Source organism: Monomorium pharaonis, chromosome 1, assembly GCF_013373865.1.
Source record: "Monomorium pharaonis isolate MP-MQ-018 chromosome 1, ASM1337386v2, whole genome shotgun sequence".
In the NCBI taxonomy this organism is placed as follows: Eukaryota; Metazoa; Arthropoda; class Insecta; order Hymenoptera; family Formicidae; genus Monomorium; species Monomorium pharaonis.
The window spans coordinates 9440897-9457083 of NC_050467.1; the positions used below are offsets into that span (position 1 = coordinate 9440897).

Consider the following 16187-nt stretch of genomic DNA (forward strand, 5'->3'; position numbering starts at 1 on the left):
GCTGGTCCCGGAGCCAGCTCTTGATTCTCCCCCTGCCTAGGCAGAAGGAGATCCCAACAGCCGGCTCAGGTCCCAACAGCCTTGTTTCAGCCGCCTCCTTAGCAAGCAGGTCCGCCATTTCGTTGCCCTTGATCCCCGCGTGCCCAGGGACCCATACTAGGCCAACATCATTCTTCTCCGCCAACTCATCTAGTACGCACTTGCAGTCCCAGACCAGTCGCGAGTTAATTCTTGGACCCTCAAGCGCCTTAAGCGCCGCCTGACTGTCCGAGCAAATCCGGATGCGCCTTCCCACCCTATCAGACTCTAATAGGTTCTGGGCACATCTCATGATGGCTAACACCTCCGCCTGGAAAACCGTAGCGTGCTCGCCAAGCGGAATGACGATTTATGTCCGGTCGCGCTGGCAGTAAAGACCAGCTCCAGAGCCCGCACTCGTTCTGGAGCCGTCCGTGAACCAGACGTCCCCGTCCCGAGGAACCAGTCCCTTAGAGCCGTTCCACTCTCAGCGCCCGGGAAAGCTTATCCTGTATCCTCTTTCGAAGGTACGAATCACTGGCCTCCTATCCTGTCCCATTGCAAAAATGGTGCCCGATAGGATTCCTTCAGGGAATCTCGTGTGGAGGGCTCCTGCCTTCCACCTTGATTCACACCTTAGGCGATAGGCCGCCACCGCCGCAGCCGCCACTACCACCCGATCGAGGAGCTCGACGCCAAGCAGCATCCCCATCGCCGCCACCGGCGTGGTCCGCATGGCCCCCAGAGCCCTCTTAAAACTAGAGCTCTGACGTGCTCCAACGTTAACTTAGCGGTCTTTCCCAGCACCCTTGGCCACCATACGACAGACGCGTAAAGCAGCCTAGGTCTGAGTATCGCCGTGTATATCCAGTGGACCATTTTCGGTTTGAGAACCCAGGTCTGCCCGAATGTCCTTCTACATATCCAGAAATAGGAGCACACACTCCTACAGCGGTTCTCGAGATGCTCCTTCCATGCCAGCTTCCTATCTAGGATCACTCCCAGATATTTAGTCGATACGGTTGGAACCAATCTCGTTCCCCCAAGGACCGGCCCCTCCACCGGGCCTACCTTGTACCTGCGAGTGAAGATTACGAGCCCGGTCTTCAGTGGATTCACCGCCAGACCAGTCTCGCCACACCACTCCTCAATCACCTCTAAGGCTCTCTGCGTGAGCTCCAGAAGCGTCTTCAAAAAGGGTCCTCGTATCAGGATAGCCAGATCATCCGCATATCCTAATGTAAAGAAGCTCCTTTCGTTCAGCGTCCTGAGCAGTCTGTCCGCCACCAGACACCACAATAGTGGAGAGAGAACTCCCCTTTGCGGGCAGCCTCTCTTCATCCATCCACTGACCTTCACTGTTCCCAATGAGGCCGTTACCTGCCGCCCGAGCATGCCTCTGATCCAATCCACGATCCTTTCCGGCACGCCCCTGCGAGAAGCTTCCTCACACACCACCTCGTGCGGTGTGTTGTTGAAGGCTCCTTCTATGTCTAGAAAGGTGCCAACTACGAAGCCCTTCCTCTCCAATTGCTCCTCAATAAACGATACAGCGGAGTGAAGCGCCGATTCTGTGGAATATTCCGTGCGATACGCGTGCTGATTCACGTGCAGCGGGTGCTGCAGTAGAACCACGTCGCGTATGTAGACATCCACCAGCCTTTCCAGCGTCTTGAGAAGAAAAGACGTCAGGCTGATTGGACGAAAATCCTTGGCGGAGCTGTAGCCCGTTCTTCCCGCTTTGGGAATGAACACAACTCTCGCCTGCCTCCAAGCCCTAGGTATAGCCCAGTGCCAAACAAGCCCTTAGCGTCCGCGTGAGCGGCCCGGTCTGCTCCAGCCCTTCCTGGAGACGCCTAACGCATAGTAAATCTAAATGTAAGAAACTTGAACGATAGTTGGAGTCTTATTTTTACTCTTACAAAGGTATTTTTCACGTATTTGCAAATTTTTTCACTTTAAGTTTAAACTTTTGACAGTGAAAATGCACAATTATCTCAAGTTATATTTTATTTCTTTAAAACGGTGTAGTGAAGACAATTGAAACTTGGCAGATATTTTCATCTATTCATATACTAGATGTACAAAAAAATTTAAAACACTGGTACTATTTTTTCTATATTTTTTTAGCTGTTTCATCCGTCAAGATCGTCTTTTTTCATAAGATAGAAAAGGATATCATGTAAAATCAGTGAAAATTAAAATAGTTATAACTCAACAATCATTTAGTGGATGCGTTTTCAATTTTTTGCAGTACGTTAGGGAAACTAAAACAACAATTTCACAAATTTTTAGCAACTTTTTTACCATTTTGAACTTCAGTCCGATACATCCTTAAGAGAGGGTAGGTGCCTCGGGTCAAACGCACTTTTTATGACTCGAAAATGTAGGTCAACGTATCGATAGGCCCGCTATAACCCGTTTCGAGTCGGGCGTCCGTCGGTCCAAGTTTCGAGTCAACGAATTGAATCGTTTTAACTCGAGATCGGACCAGGCGCTATCTTTGTTCGGGACGAGGGGAAATCTTTGAAATTAAATAAGCAATGGAATTACCTAAAAACTACAAAAAATTTGTGTTTTTCTTTTATTTTATTATAGAGATATTATTGCTTAAGAATTGTTGCGTAATCGTATGTTTGTAAAAACAAAAAATAATAGTTTTAATATTGGGTAATATTTATTACATAATCATATGTTCGTATAAACAAAAAATAATAGTTTTAATATTGGCTAATATTTGGTACATAATCGTATGTTCATATAAACAAAAGTAATAATTTTATAATATTATAAAATATATCGTACATTTACCTCAATCATACACGATACATTCTGTTCCCAACAAACCAACACATAACTGATACATAACTGAAAAAGCGCATAGAAAAAACAGTGTTATGTAACATTGTTATGTGAATGCGATGTAAATGTTATAATTTTGAAAGCTACAAAAAACAAAATTATAATTCTTATTTGTCATGTATACGACTCATACCAGTGATTAAAAATCTTGTAATCTTGTAAAATCATGAAAAATTTGTTTATAAAGTTTTTTGCCTCTTTAAATAATATTCCCAGCAAACACAGTAATATTACATATACATCTCATGTACATAATATTAAAAGTATCACAAGGTAATGCGAGTAACATACATGTATGTATAAAGCTTTCAGTATAAGTTTAATTATATTGCTATGGTTATGTGCTTCAAAAATACTGCTAATAAAAAATCTCTAAGTTAAACATAAATAAATAAACATAAATTAATAATAAACATTATTTATTACGTATTTAAAGTGTACATGTAATCAGTATCAACAGATTTGAGGATACGAGATCTGCACCGAGCTGCAAGTGTGAAGGGGAAGAAGAACAAAGGGCAAGAATCATATATGAGCGCTCACTAAATCTGCAATATCGTTTTTGCCTTTAGATCTTCCTCTCCACAGCTGCGACTCGATACCGAATCCTCAAATCTGGCAGCATTGCATGTAATTCGAAATCTACACATCTTATATATATTTGAAACATATATATTACATCGCTATATTAGTACATTTACATATCATAAATATAATATTTAAAGCATTCTGTTACATATCTTAAATAGATCAGAGATATAATTTTGTTGCTAACATGCTGTAGTACATGTATGTTACACGCTACATAACGCGTTACCTCGTGATACTTTATATTACGTATGTCAGATATATATGTTACATTACTGTATTTGGTGGGTTCTCACTTACGTTACGGCACATTTTTCTTTGGGCGTTGACCAAAGTTTAAGGTTACGTATAAGCCTAAGTTTAAGACCATACCTAACGTAACGTAACGCGTTACTGAAGAGCTTGTGCGGTGATTCATAACGCAGCAGACGCAGTTGCGTAATTGCTTAACCACTGCCAGCAATATTAATTAAACTTTTATGTCTTCAATAATTATTTAATAGTTAACTATATTACTTATATTTAATATAATTTTTTTATAAATATATATATATATTATGCTATATTTAAAATATATTTATATTGTATTAAAATACCGTAATAGTAAAATATGGTTATCAAACACCTAAATCTTTAAATGAAAATTTGAATTATTTAGTTTATCGTATAAAAAATTTATTTAAGTTATTTACGATTTTATTAAATACATTTTTTTATTTTAGACTTAAAGCTTAAGAGAGTCCCAAAAACGCAGTGTAAAACGGACACCACCAATCACATTGCTGAGTTAGTTAGGGCTAGGATGAATTTATAAAATTTGATTAGTGATGTCCGTTTTAAACTGCGCATCTAGGACTCAATCTTAGTTTTCACGGCCATTGACGTTGCTTCCAATAGAAAGGGCTTTCAAATACATGCCGCATTCTGGTACAGCGTTGCGCCGACGTTTTGCAAACATTGTAGTTTGCATCAGGACTAGAAGCTCCAATACTTGGATTGTGACCTTATATACCTCTTGTTCTGGTAATAGGAATGGGGGTGAGAAAAGGGGACGGGACGATTTGACCATTGGTATTATAATTCATTGGCCTACCATTGGTTAACTGATGGTCAATCTTAAGAGGTTACACCAACCTAGACGGTCGAAAAACAGGCCTAACTTTGATATTTTATTTCTGCTAAACGGGTAGTGGAAATTAAATGAAATTTTGTGTAATTATTGATTTGTTTTGACAATATAAAAAAATTTTTTATTAAACAATGGCGACGGAAAGCAGAAATATGGCCGCCGGCACACATCGAGGTTTGGAAAAACGCATTTTGCGGTGATCACTGTCCCGTCTAAACGATCCATCTGAAACAAAAAAACAAAATGGTGTTTTTAAGCTAATAGTAGTGGTTTGTCGGTGACGATCGCCGATTGTCGATTTTATCGTTTGTTACAAAATGGCAATGAGTTGAAGTTAAAATTTAAAAATAACAAAAAATTTTCGTCGTTTTTATTTTTTAATTTTTAATGAAGATCGATAAAAAAATAAATCGTCACCGACAAAAAAATGTTTCTGAGAGTATTGTGTAAAAATTTGAAAACGATCCATCGATTAGTTTTTGAGATCTCGTGGTCACCGTCTTTGAAAATCATGTTTCGAGAAAAACGCGTTTAAAGTTTCAAGTTTAGTTCTACTATTGTTAACAGCCAAATTTTGCACTTTATCTCTAATCGGCAATTCCGGGGCCATATGAGGGACGAGCTTTTTTTGTTCGCTTTCAAATGGATTCAATGATCGTTGTTTCTTCTTCGATCTGTTTTGTCTAAACGAAGTAGAAGCTTATTTTTAATTCGAGCACTCGAACGCTCGATCCCGTTTTACTCAACTCTCTGTAATTCCGGCATTTTTGCAGATATCAACATAAAACTTTCAGGATATATTCTCGAAACTTGAAGCTTCAAGAAAATGTAATAAAAAGAAAATCGATTTTTACCCGCTAGGTTGGTGTAACCATTTAATACAGTATTGGTTAACTGCGCCAGTTAATATGTGCTACTCGGGAATGTTTTAATTGATTAATTAAAATTTTTTTTAATTAAAAGAATTTTTTCATTTTTAAGTAATGAGATAAAAAATCAAATAATAATTAATAAGCCCTATATAACTACTTTTTAATTAATATTATTTTATATATAATAAAATAAAATAATTTCAACAATTTCCTATAAATTTTTATTTTGTTCTACACCATTTTTCTACATCAAATTAAAATCAAATTATTTAATAAATTTGTATTTATCTTACATAATACCATGTTTGAAGTTTTGTGCCTAATGTTATTAAATTTTTCAATGTAAATTTATGTTCTTTACCCAGTGCACTAATCCCAGCAAATGTGCGCAAACTCGCTTGCCGACGGCAACCGAGCGCGCTAGATTCCGGAACCGCAGACTTGAACGCGGAGAGCGTGTTGCGCGAATCCGCGGATTCGCTGGAGATGGTTGAACGAGCACAATTGAAGGAACGAAACAAAGAATTGTCACTTCGCACACACTGTTTATTTCTAAACATCCAAATATTCAAATGTACATTGATCTCGGATCACGGATAGCGCAAGCGCGCGGGAGCGACAAGTTAACTTTGACGATCGGAAATCTTCTTTTCAAACGATCTTTCTCCTACCTTTAGCGATCGCGACGGAAATCTTGTCGAGCGTGTGTCACAACGCCCCAACAAAGCGGAAATCTTGCACACGGCCGAAACGTACGGTGGCTCGCGAAGCAGCTGTTCGATCGCGAGCGCGTTGTTTGATTTCGCTTCCCGCAAAACTGGCACTACGCGGAAAGAATTCATGACCCGAGAAAAAAAAACACACGACTTAATCAAAGAAGAAAATGAGAGTGACGAAATTGAATTCGTTTGATAAATGAGCGTAAATGAGTCGGCACATTGAACGCTACCGCCTAATTGAACACGAAGTACTTAGCGGGCGAGAGCGAGCGCAAGACTGACTAAAATCCGCGCCGAAAAATATAACGCGCCTTACCCTTGCCGGACATTCGTCGTTCGGAACAGAATATCGGGGAAGAGTAAGCAGCTGATCAAGCTGGGTACTTCATGCGATCACGGCGTGTACGTGTGCAACTCACGGGTCCACGCTCCGGCTCGGCGGGATGAGATTATTGTTTCCCGACAACATCTCGCGATGGGAAACAGAAAATATTTATGTTAAGAGTTTAAACGTCAATTCGTTAAGGAGATTTTGAATCTCGAAACACCATACAGCACAAAAACTTGCAGCAACATTGCTATATTGCATGTTGCTGTGTAATATTGCAAAAATATGGTAAAAATATTATTTTGCAATATTACTTTAGCAATGTTGCAGCATTATTTTAAAATAATATTAAAATAGCAAAAATAACAAAAACATATGACACATATAGTTCACAAAATTATGTTCTATCTTTATTTATTTCATATCCAGGATAAAAATAAAGGATTTTTGTTTATTTCTTGCGTTATGTATTACACATTTATAATTAAACAACTTTTTTTACTGTAGAGTATGTATATAAAATACATACATGTACGGCATCATGCATTACATGTATGTACTAAGATTGCAGTCGTTACCATCTCCCATGGTAAAAATAAGTTAGGACAGTCATTAAGATTCATCCCTGTATAAAGAAAATTTTATATATTGTGACGTGGTAGCTCAGCTGCCACGGGTAGCAGCGTTCCTTCCCCGTCACAGGCTGCGAATTCGCGCCGTACGGGGAAAATAGGCGAGAGGCGAGAGGGGATCTCCATGGGGAACCGCGACAGACCTAGCGAGCGTAGTATTAATTTCTTATATTTTTGATTTCTTTGCGCGGCGGCCGTCTTCCGATGAAATGCGGCGAGAGAGCGAGAGAGGAGGAGAGAGAGCGAGAGAGGAGGAGAGAGAGCGACGACGATGCGGGGAAGGAGGAAGGACGCCACCGGTGCCCGGGAGAGACGAGCACGCGGCCCGCACGGGAATTCGGCGTGGCCCTGGGAGAGCCACGGCCGGAGCCTGAGGCGGCGGTGCCCGCCGACACCACGACGGAACGTCCCGGAGGGCTGTGGAGGAGCCCGGATGGGACCAAACGCGTCAAGGGAGGCGTCAAGTCCTCTCACGAGGAACGGAGGTCTCCGCGTGCGCTGCCCCGGCTCGGGAAGTGGCCCAGCGGGAGAAAGAAAATTTCGCGGGGGCCTGCGAGGCCCCCGGAAGGATTACGGCGCGCACGTCCCTGCGTACGCAGGACTGCGTGCCTTGCAGCAATTGGGTCGCGGCGCGGAAACAATGCGCATGACGGGAGGGGTCGCGGCGTCGATCCGGGATCGACCGCGATCCACCCCGCTTTTGCGTGCAAGCGGTTGAGAGATAAGGTTGCGTGCGGTGCCTCGAAGGGCAGGTTATCGGTGCGGCTAGAGCGAGGCCTCCGTGAGAGCCAAGAGACGAGCCCAGAGACGAGGGAGGACATCGCCTGGGACATTATCGGTGAGATGGCCTGTCAAGATAAGTTAATGTGAGCGGTTGCTGGCCGGCGAGGTGTTCCCGGGCCCGTTCTGCATCCGTTTTTGTGTTGGTGCGTGACTCGCGTGGACCGCAGGGCGGTCATACGTTCGTGTCAGTAATTGGGGATATATCGGATGCAAGCGGGCGGGACGCCGAAGCGACGAGCCACGGGGAGGGCGATTGTGAGGACGCGTGGGTTCCGTCGGAGACTCCCCTCGACCTAGCGCGCCGCAAAGCCCTCGCGCGAGCGAGTATCGCGTCGCGAGTAGCGGGTGGACGGGACTTCCGGTTTCGCGACGGTGTGTAGTGCGGTAGCGGCCGGCGATTCTTGTGTGACCCCCGCGAGACACGCGGTCGCGTTCTCTAGTTGCCGGGAGTGTCGGCACGTTCGAACGTCCGAAATTCATGTGCGCGGAAGATTCCATCGTCTGTCCTTGTCGGCCGCGTGCCTACCGCGGGAGCTTCCCGCGTATCGTTCGCGTTTCTGTTTGGTTTGCCTCGCGCCGGGGCGCCGCATTGTCGGCACGCCGCATGCCGCGTCCCGCGATATTATTGTTTCTGTCTGACTATTAATTTTAATAAAGTTCGTTACTTGTTACGTTCGGAGTCTATTTTTCTAGTGTGTCGTCCACCACTTCGTGTTACCGCATTCGCGCTTGTCGCCTGCTCTCTTACGATTCACCCCGCCCCCCTACCGTTAGGCAGAGCTGGTCGAGATTGTCGCGCGAGGATCGAGGACACCTCGGCGTATCGATTTTCGCGAATTGACGCGTCGTCGAGCGCGTCTGGCGCCCAACAATTTCTCGTGATAGCGTGGCGGAGATTCGAGCGCGACAAGCACGGCATCGGGGGTACCAGTTACCCTATCGGTTTCGCTGCTTTTTGCTCGCGGCTTTCCCGGTCAGGAAAAGTCGTGACAAAAATTTGGCGCCCAACGTGGGGCCCTCAAGTTGAGGGGGGCAAGACGGTTATCGCGCACTACCGGGTCGAGCGGCTGACGCGGGGAAAAGGAGGGGGGCTCCGAGTTGCATTTTTTTTTTGGTCTCCCCTCTTCCCGCTTACACATGCGAGCCTTTCTTTTGGTAATATTTTGCATATGTTGTGTTTGATATTTTGTGAATTACATTGAATTGATATTATTGAAAATTTATGTTGATTGTCGGGCTTACATCGGGAGACGAGAGAGAAATAAGTGGCGAGGGCAGTTCCCTAAGAAAAGTAAACGAGCCGGGAGAGGCTCTGTAGATTTTTTTTTGTCGGTACAAGCGAAGTTTTTTTTGTGAGCTAAAATACGAGAGTACCAGTAAATTTAGGGACGCGCAAGAATTTGCGAGAGGACGAAAACAACGGTTGGAATTTTGAAGCGCGCCCGAGTTCGTACCGTTTGCTGTGTTGTTGAATGGCTCAAGGAAGATTTTGGTGATCTTGAGATCTTGTTGACGAGCGAGTAAGATAGCTACCGCCGAGCCTAGTGTGTTGAAGAAAGAAAGAAACGGGAAGAATGCCCCAAGATCGCTATAAACACGAAGTATTGTTCGCACTTATTTCTCGTCTCGCGGCGTACGCTCCCATATATTATGAATATTATTTGCGATTGATATATGATGAGATATTTTTTTTTTGACTACTGTTATTTACTATATTGTGTTTTGATATTGATATTTTCTTTTATTGTGTGATATATTGCTATTTCTTGTGTTTGTCGGCTGGTACCGAGAAAGAAGGAGAAAATAAGTGGCGAAAAAGCGTGCAAGTAGAGTAGTGAGAAACGTCCGAAAGTTTTCCATTTCTCTCTCTCATAGTATTATCGAGCCTTTGAAGGGAGCACCGGATACGAGCCGTGGGACTTCTTTCCACGACAAATTAAATACCGGAGAGGGAAGTCGAGTATCGGAAGGCCAATTGCCAACGGCCAATGTAAAGAGCAAGCGATAACAATATCACGAGTAGATCACGTCGTGCTCCTAATTATTAATTTTTTTTTGCTAGTACGGAGTTGCTCGTACGTAAATACTTCCCGGCCGAAAGGCCGCTTGTAAAACTTTGCGAAGAGAGACCGTAACGTTGAGCTTAGAGTTACATTACCAAGGACGGAGATGTTATGATTTACGAAAAGAGCGTTGTTGCGAGCACGCAGAGAATTGAAGGAAAATCGCCATAAATACGAAATATTGTTCGAACTTATTTCTCGTCCCTCGGTGTGCGCTGCTGTATATGATTTATTTGAGTTATTGAATTCAATGATTTACTTGTTTAATATTTGAATTGTGTGCCCTATTATTTTGGTGTGAATAATACCATTTAGGCGAGATATTTGATTTATCGATTTCTTTTTTTTTCTTTTTCGTGATTTATCGATTTACGAGACCGTTCGGATTGCTTTACGATTATATAACGTTTTTTTTTCTCTTTCTCTTTTTCGTGGCATTCCACCGGCAATTCGGTGTGGACCGGTGATTGTTGGATCGATGAATTAATACTCGATTTTAGTGTGCAAATATTACCTTCGCGGGAGCCTGGCTCTAAAGGAATTGTTTTTTTTTTGGTCGTCCTGTTATTATTGTCGGTCCCTCCTAGTGAGGAGAGACTGTTTAGCTACTGACCTTTCAGAACGGAGTATCTGGAAAATTTTTTTTTCTTCTCTCTCGGAATACCTTCGGATCTCTATCGTATGACGTGTTGTTTCGCGGGCCGACCAACTGATTTCGTGAACGGGGCGAATATTTGCACACGCGTACCTATTCTTTTTGTGCTTGTGTAAACACCGTCATTATAACTGACCTTTGACATTGATTCCCAATATTTTTGTATTGTGCTCTGTTTTTTTTTGAGTTATTGTCGTTATCCACGGGATACTTTCGTGCGGGAGTCGCGTTTACCACTGGCGATTTGATCCTTTTCGCGTAATCCACGACGGGTGTATCGTCGCATTCGCGACCAGCGTCGGGTTGAGCGGGCGCGGGGCGTCGTGAGGCGGTTCGAGATAACAGGGACGCGCACAGCGTTCCCGGGGGGACCGCATGAACCGGCGGGAGGGAGACGACTCGTGGATCTTCACCGCCGACCGCGAACAGCTGATCGCGGAATTAGAGCGGCGCCGGTTATCTACAGACGGATCGGACTCCGTATTAGCGCTTCGCTTACTGCGCCGAGGACGGGCCGCGTTCACGTGCGAGTCTGCGGAGGGGGCCGAGAGCCGTGAGATGTCGGACTCGGACCATTTAGTCCTACCCGAGGGGGAGGGAGACTGACCGGATAGCCCATATGAAGTTGCGAGAGGGCCGATCGGCCACGTTCACGCGAGGCCTTCGAGGGAAAGCGGGGGACACTACTCCCGGGATTGGGGGGGCGGTTCCATGGGTAACGCATACAATATTATGAGAAAATGAAACTTGAAGTTTTCGGGGACGCGCGGGGAGGACGCCGAGACGTTCTTGATACGGATCGAGGAGGGGCGCGAGTTCATTTCGTTGGACGATGCGGATATTTTGCGTTGCCTGCCGTTCTTTTTGTCGGGGATCGCGCTGCACTGGTTCCGGGGTAAGAAGGCGAGCTTGACGACCTGGGCGGCGTTTAAGGCCGCGTGGCGGGTGTGCTTTGGAGACCCGGATTTCCAATTCGCGCTACGGGACGAGATAATGCACCGTACCCAGGGGGAGCGGGAGCCCGTCGTCGACTATTTAACGTGTTTGGGCACGATGTTCGATCGTTTAACGCCACCATGGGGCGAGGCAGAGAAGATCGGTTACGCGCATCGCCACATGCTGCCGCGGTTGCAGGCGATGGTGCCGCGGGAGGCGGTAACGGATTTGGACGCATTGGAATTGCTGGCTGCGCGCGCGGAGAGCTGTCACCGCGCCGCACAAACCTACCGGGCCCCGCCACCCCCGGAGAGGTCATTGTTTCCGGATCTCGCGTATCGGCCGCCGAGAGAGGGGAACCGTCACGGACGGACGACGGATACGATTGCCGCGTTGGGAGTGTCGACCTCCGTGGGGGGGAGCGGAATGGCGAAAAACAAGAAGAAAAGGAGACCGGCCGCGGGCGGCGACGCGAGCGCGCAAGCCACGTCGGCCGCCCCGAGTACGTCTACGACGACGCCGGGTCCGAGCGGGGCACGGGCACTTACTGGAAAGTGCTGAAATTGCGAGGAAACGGGACATTACGCGCGCGATTGTAAGGAGGCCCCGCGGATGCACTGCTATCGGTGCGGGAGGGCCGGGGTCACGACGCGCATTTGTCCCACGTGTTCGGGAAACGCGTAGGGGGGTCGCGACCCGGGGGCGGTCCGACTCCTGCACCTATCGGCCCCGAGAGTGCGGTCGCGACGATTCAGACCGACTATGTCTGCAATTCGTTCGGGTTGAGGGACTCTTATCTCTCCTTTCTTAACGTCGAAATATTGGGCCATGGCGTTCGTGCGCTGTTGGACTCCGGATCGAGCCGCACAATACTAGGGGCGGAGACGATCGATTTGGTGAAACGTTTAGGTTTTCGGTTCCGTCCGGCCGCGGATCGGCGGGTGACCACCGCGACCGGACAAACGACAAGAGTGAGGGGGGAGGTAGAGATCCCGTTCGAGCTGGGTAATCGGAAACGAACGGTGAGGGCGTACGCACTACCTACGGTCGGCTTATCGTGCATTCTGGGCATGGATTTTTTGTCGGCTTTCGGGATGGTCGTGAATTTTTCGGCAAAGACATGGGCTTTCGGGGACGACCCGACGAGACAGTTCTCTCTGGAGACCGAGACCACCCGGTCGTTATCGGCCGCGTTAACGGGGGGGGCGACCGGCGGTCAGCGGACGGACAGCGAAAACGATTCTAGAGAGACGCCGAGAGAAGGGGCGGTACAACGCGAGGAGGCGAACGCGAGTCTAACGCCCGACACCTCGCAGGGGGGATTGAGCGAACTATCGGCCGCGGAAAGTCGCGAATTAGCTGAGTTTCTAAGGTCGGAAGTCGTCGGGGACCCTAAGAGACCAGGGACGACCCCCTTAACGGAACATCGTATCGACGTCGGGGGGCACGCGCCGATCAAGCAGCGGTACTACCCCGTGTCGCCGAAAATACAACAGGCTATCTACGAGAAAGTAGATAAAATGTTGGAGGCCGGCATTATAGAACCCTCGAATAGCGAGTGGTCAACGCCCATAGTTATGATAAAGAAGCCGAACGGCACGTATCGGTTCTGCCTGGACTTCCGGAAGTTAAATGACGTATCGAAAAAGGACGCGTACCCACTGCTGTACATGAACTCGATATTAGACAAGCTGCGAGCGGCGCGATACATATCGACGATAGACTTGAGTCAGGCCTACTTCCAGATCCCTCTGGAAAAGAATAGTAAGGAATATACCGCCTTTACAGTCCCAGGGAAGGGTCTCTTTCAATTTACACGCATGCCGTATGGGCTCACGGAAGCCCCCGCAACGTTTCAGAGACTTTTAGATAGATTGATAGGGCCCGAGATGGAACCGCACGCGTTCGCTTATCTTGACGATATCGTTATCGTAACAAGAACTTTCAAGGAACACCTCCACTGGCTCGGGCGCGTGTTCAATCGTATCGGAGAAGCGGGCCTCACTATCAACCCGGACAAAAGTAAGTTCTGTCGCTCGCAAGTCAAATACCTCGGATTTTTGGTCCAACACGAAGGGCTAACGGTAGACCCGGAGAAGACGGTTGCTATACTAGAGTACCCGCCGCCGCGTAACATTCGTCAATTGTTGCGTCGTTTTATCGGTATGGCGTCGTGGTATCGACGTTTTATACCACAGTGTGCGGCCCGATTGGAGCCATTGACGAGCCTTTTAAAAAAGAACCGCTCTTGGGAGTGGGGGGACACTCAAAAGCAAGCTTTTGAGGTGATAAAATCGTGTCTCGTGAATTCTCCCACATTATCGTGTCCGGACTTTGAGAAGCCGTTTGTAGTGCAGACAGACGCTAGTTCGGTGGGCTTAGGCGCGGTACTATCGCAGGAGATCGGGGGAGCCGAACACGTCATCGCGTACGCGAGTCGCTCGTTAACGGATGCGAAAAAGAAATACTCCACGACGGAACAGGAGTGTTTAGCGGTTGTTTGGGCAATTCGGAAATTTAGGCCCTACCTCTAGGGCTATCGTTTCACGGTGGTAACGGACCACAACAGCCTGCGGTGGCTGCACAATTTAAGAAACCCTACGGGCCGACTAGCGAGATGGGCGTTAGAGCTCCTAGAATACGATTACGTAATTGAATATCGGAAGGGGGCCATGCATCACGTACCTGACGCCCTCTCGCGAATGTACGAAGGGGGCGAGGAACTCTGCGCCGTGGTCGCGACAGACGACCAGTGGTACGTCGGGCGGGCGGAAGAAGTAACGAGAAATCCGCGGCGGTACCCTGACTGGAAACTGGAGGGCGACGAGCTATACGTAAGAAAGACGCGCGGCATCGCGAGGGTTGTCGGCGACCGGAACCAGTGAAAAAGAGTAGTACCGAGGGAGACGCGACGGGAAGTGATCCGCGAGAACCACGATCCTCCTCACGCCGGACATTTGGGGGTCGATAAGACGTACCAGCGAATTGCTTTGCGGTATCACTGGCCGCGCATGTATCGGGACGTGGCGGAGTACGTGCGTCGTTGTGATACGTGCCAGAGAACGAAGGTGGAGCAGGACGCTCCGGCCGGTTTGATGGGACAAAGAGTGATAGAGTCGCCGTGGACGGTAGTCGCGGCAGATATTATGGGCCCTCTCCCAACCAGCAAAGCGGGACACTCGTATTTACTCGTCCTTCAGGATCTCTTCACAAAGTGGGTGGAGTGCTGCCCGCTTCGAAAAGCCACCGGAAAGAGAATCCGCGAGGCGATAGAAGAGTTGGTCATTTATCGGTGGGGTACGCCGCGCTTGCTCTTGACCGATAACGGGACAGAGTTCGTTAACAAAGAAATACAGGCTTTGACGCAGCGGTGCGGTATTCACCACGCGACGGTTCCGCCCTACCATCCGCAGGCCAATCCGGTCAAACGCGTGAACCGCGTACTAAAGACTATGATCACCGCGTTCGTGGATAGGGATCACCGTGAGTGGGACGCGCACGTGCATGAATTTCGGTTCGCGTATAATTCAGCGCACCATACGTCCTTGCAGGCGACACCGGCATTTTTGAATTTGAGACGGGAGCCACCGCCGGTGGGACTGTATCGGGACGAAGCGGCCATCGAGGTCGAACGAACCGAACCGGCCGAGTGGCGAGAGCGTATGGAGCGCCTCGAGGCACTGCAGAAGTGGGTGGTTGAGAACCTCGAGGCGGCCCACGAGAAACAGGCGAAATATTATAATCGCCGACATCGCGACCGCCAATTTGAGGTGGGTGAACAGGTGCTGAAGCGGCACCACGTATTATCGTCGGGGGCGCGGCACTTTTCGGCAAAGTTGGCGCAAAAATTTCACGGCCCGTTCGTGATACGGAGGATCCTATCGCCAGTGGTCTACGAGCTCGCCGATTTGACGGGGGGAAGTATTGGGAAGGTCCACATAAAGGACCTGAAGCCCTACCAGAAACCCCTGGATGTGTAGAATCTCTCCCAGGGCTGACCGTTATGTGGGGGCGCGAAGGGAAGAAGAAAAATGAGTGCCCGGCGCCTTGATTTCGATGTATTGTTTTGTCTGGTGATGGTAGCTATATTGTAACGTCGTCCTACAGGAATTTATCGGGGTCCGCGAAGACCGGACCGTGGTGGCTGGCCAGGTGAAGGGTGGGTCCACGAAACAGGTGTACAGAAAGCCCATGGATGAGTTTATGGCCCGGTGGGCGGCCCTGTTCCGAAGGGTCGACGCAGAGTACCCGGGGTTTTGGGTAGATTTGACCCAAACCCTGGAGGACGAGAGGCGGCGGAGGAGGACGACACAAGGGGCCGTCGTGTTGGAGGTGCCGCTGTCCCGCACCGTGGCGACCCAGACAGGGCCGGTATCGGGGGCAACTCGCTCCGTTGGGACGCAAGCCAGCCCCACCCAAAGGACGGTCGGGACCCAGACGGACCGGGAGGAGGGGACGAGGCGAGACCAGGAGGCCCAAACCTGGATGACGTTCGCAGATCCACGTACGTTCGCCCGGACGGGACTGGGCGCGATAGCGCGACTGCTGGACAGCATACCGTGGCCTCCGGAAGAGCGGGCGACGACCAAAGGCGAGGACCGG

The 16187-nt window shown here is 48.1% G+C and overlaps 1 protein-coding gene across 1 annotated transcript in view; it reads right to left on the bottom strand.

Annotated features, from left to right (window-relative positions):
* Positions 1 to 4617: 4617 nt before the first annotated feature.
* The window catches only part of LOC105831095, a 43229-nt gene continuing 31659 nt past the window's right edge, over positions 4618 to 16187 (bottom strand). Inside the window, exon 5 of the mRNA XM_036283488.1 lies at positions 4618 to 4822. Within this exon, the coding sequence (XP_036139381.1) occupies positions 4722 to 4822 (101 nt within the window). The 3' untranslated portion in view covers positions 4618 to 4721. The remainder of the gene's footprint in view (positions 4823 to 16187) is intronic.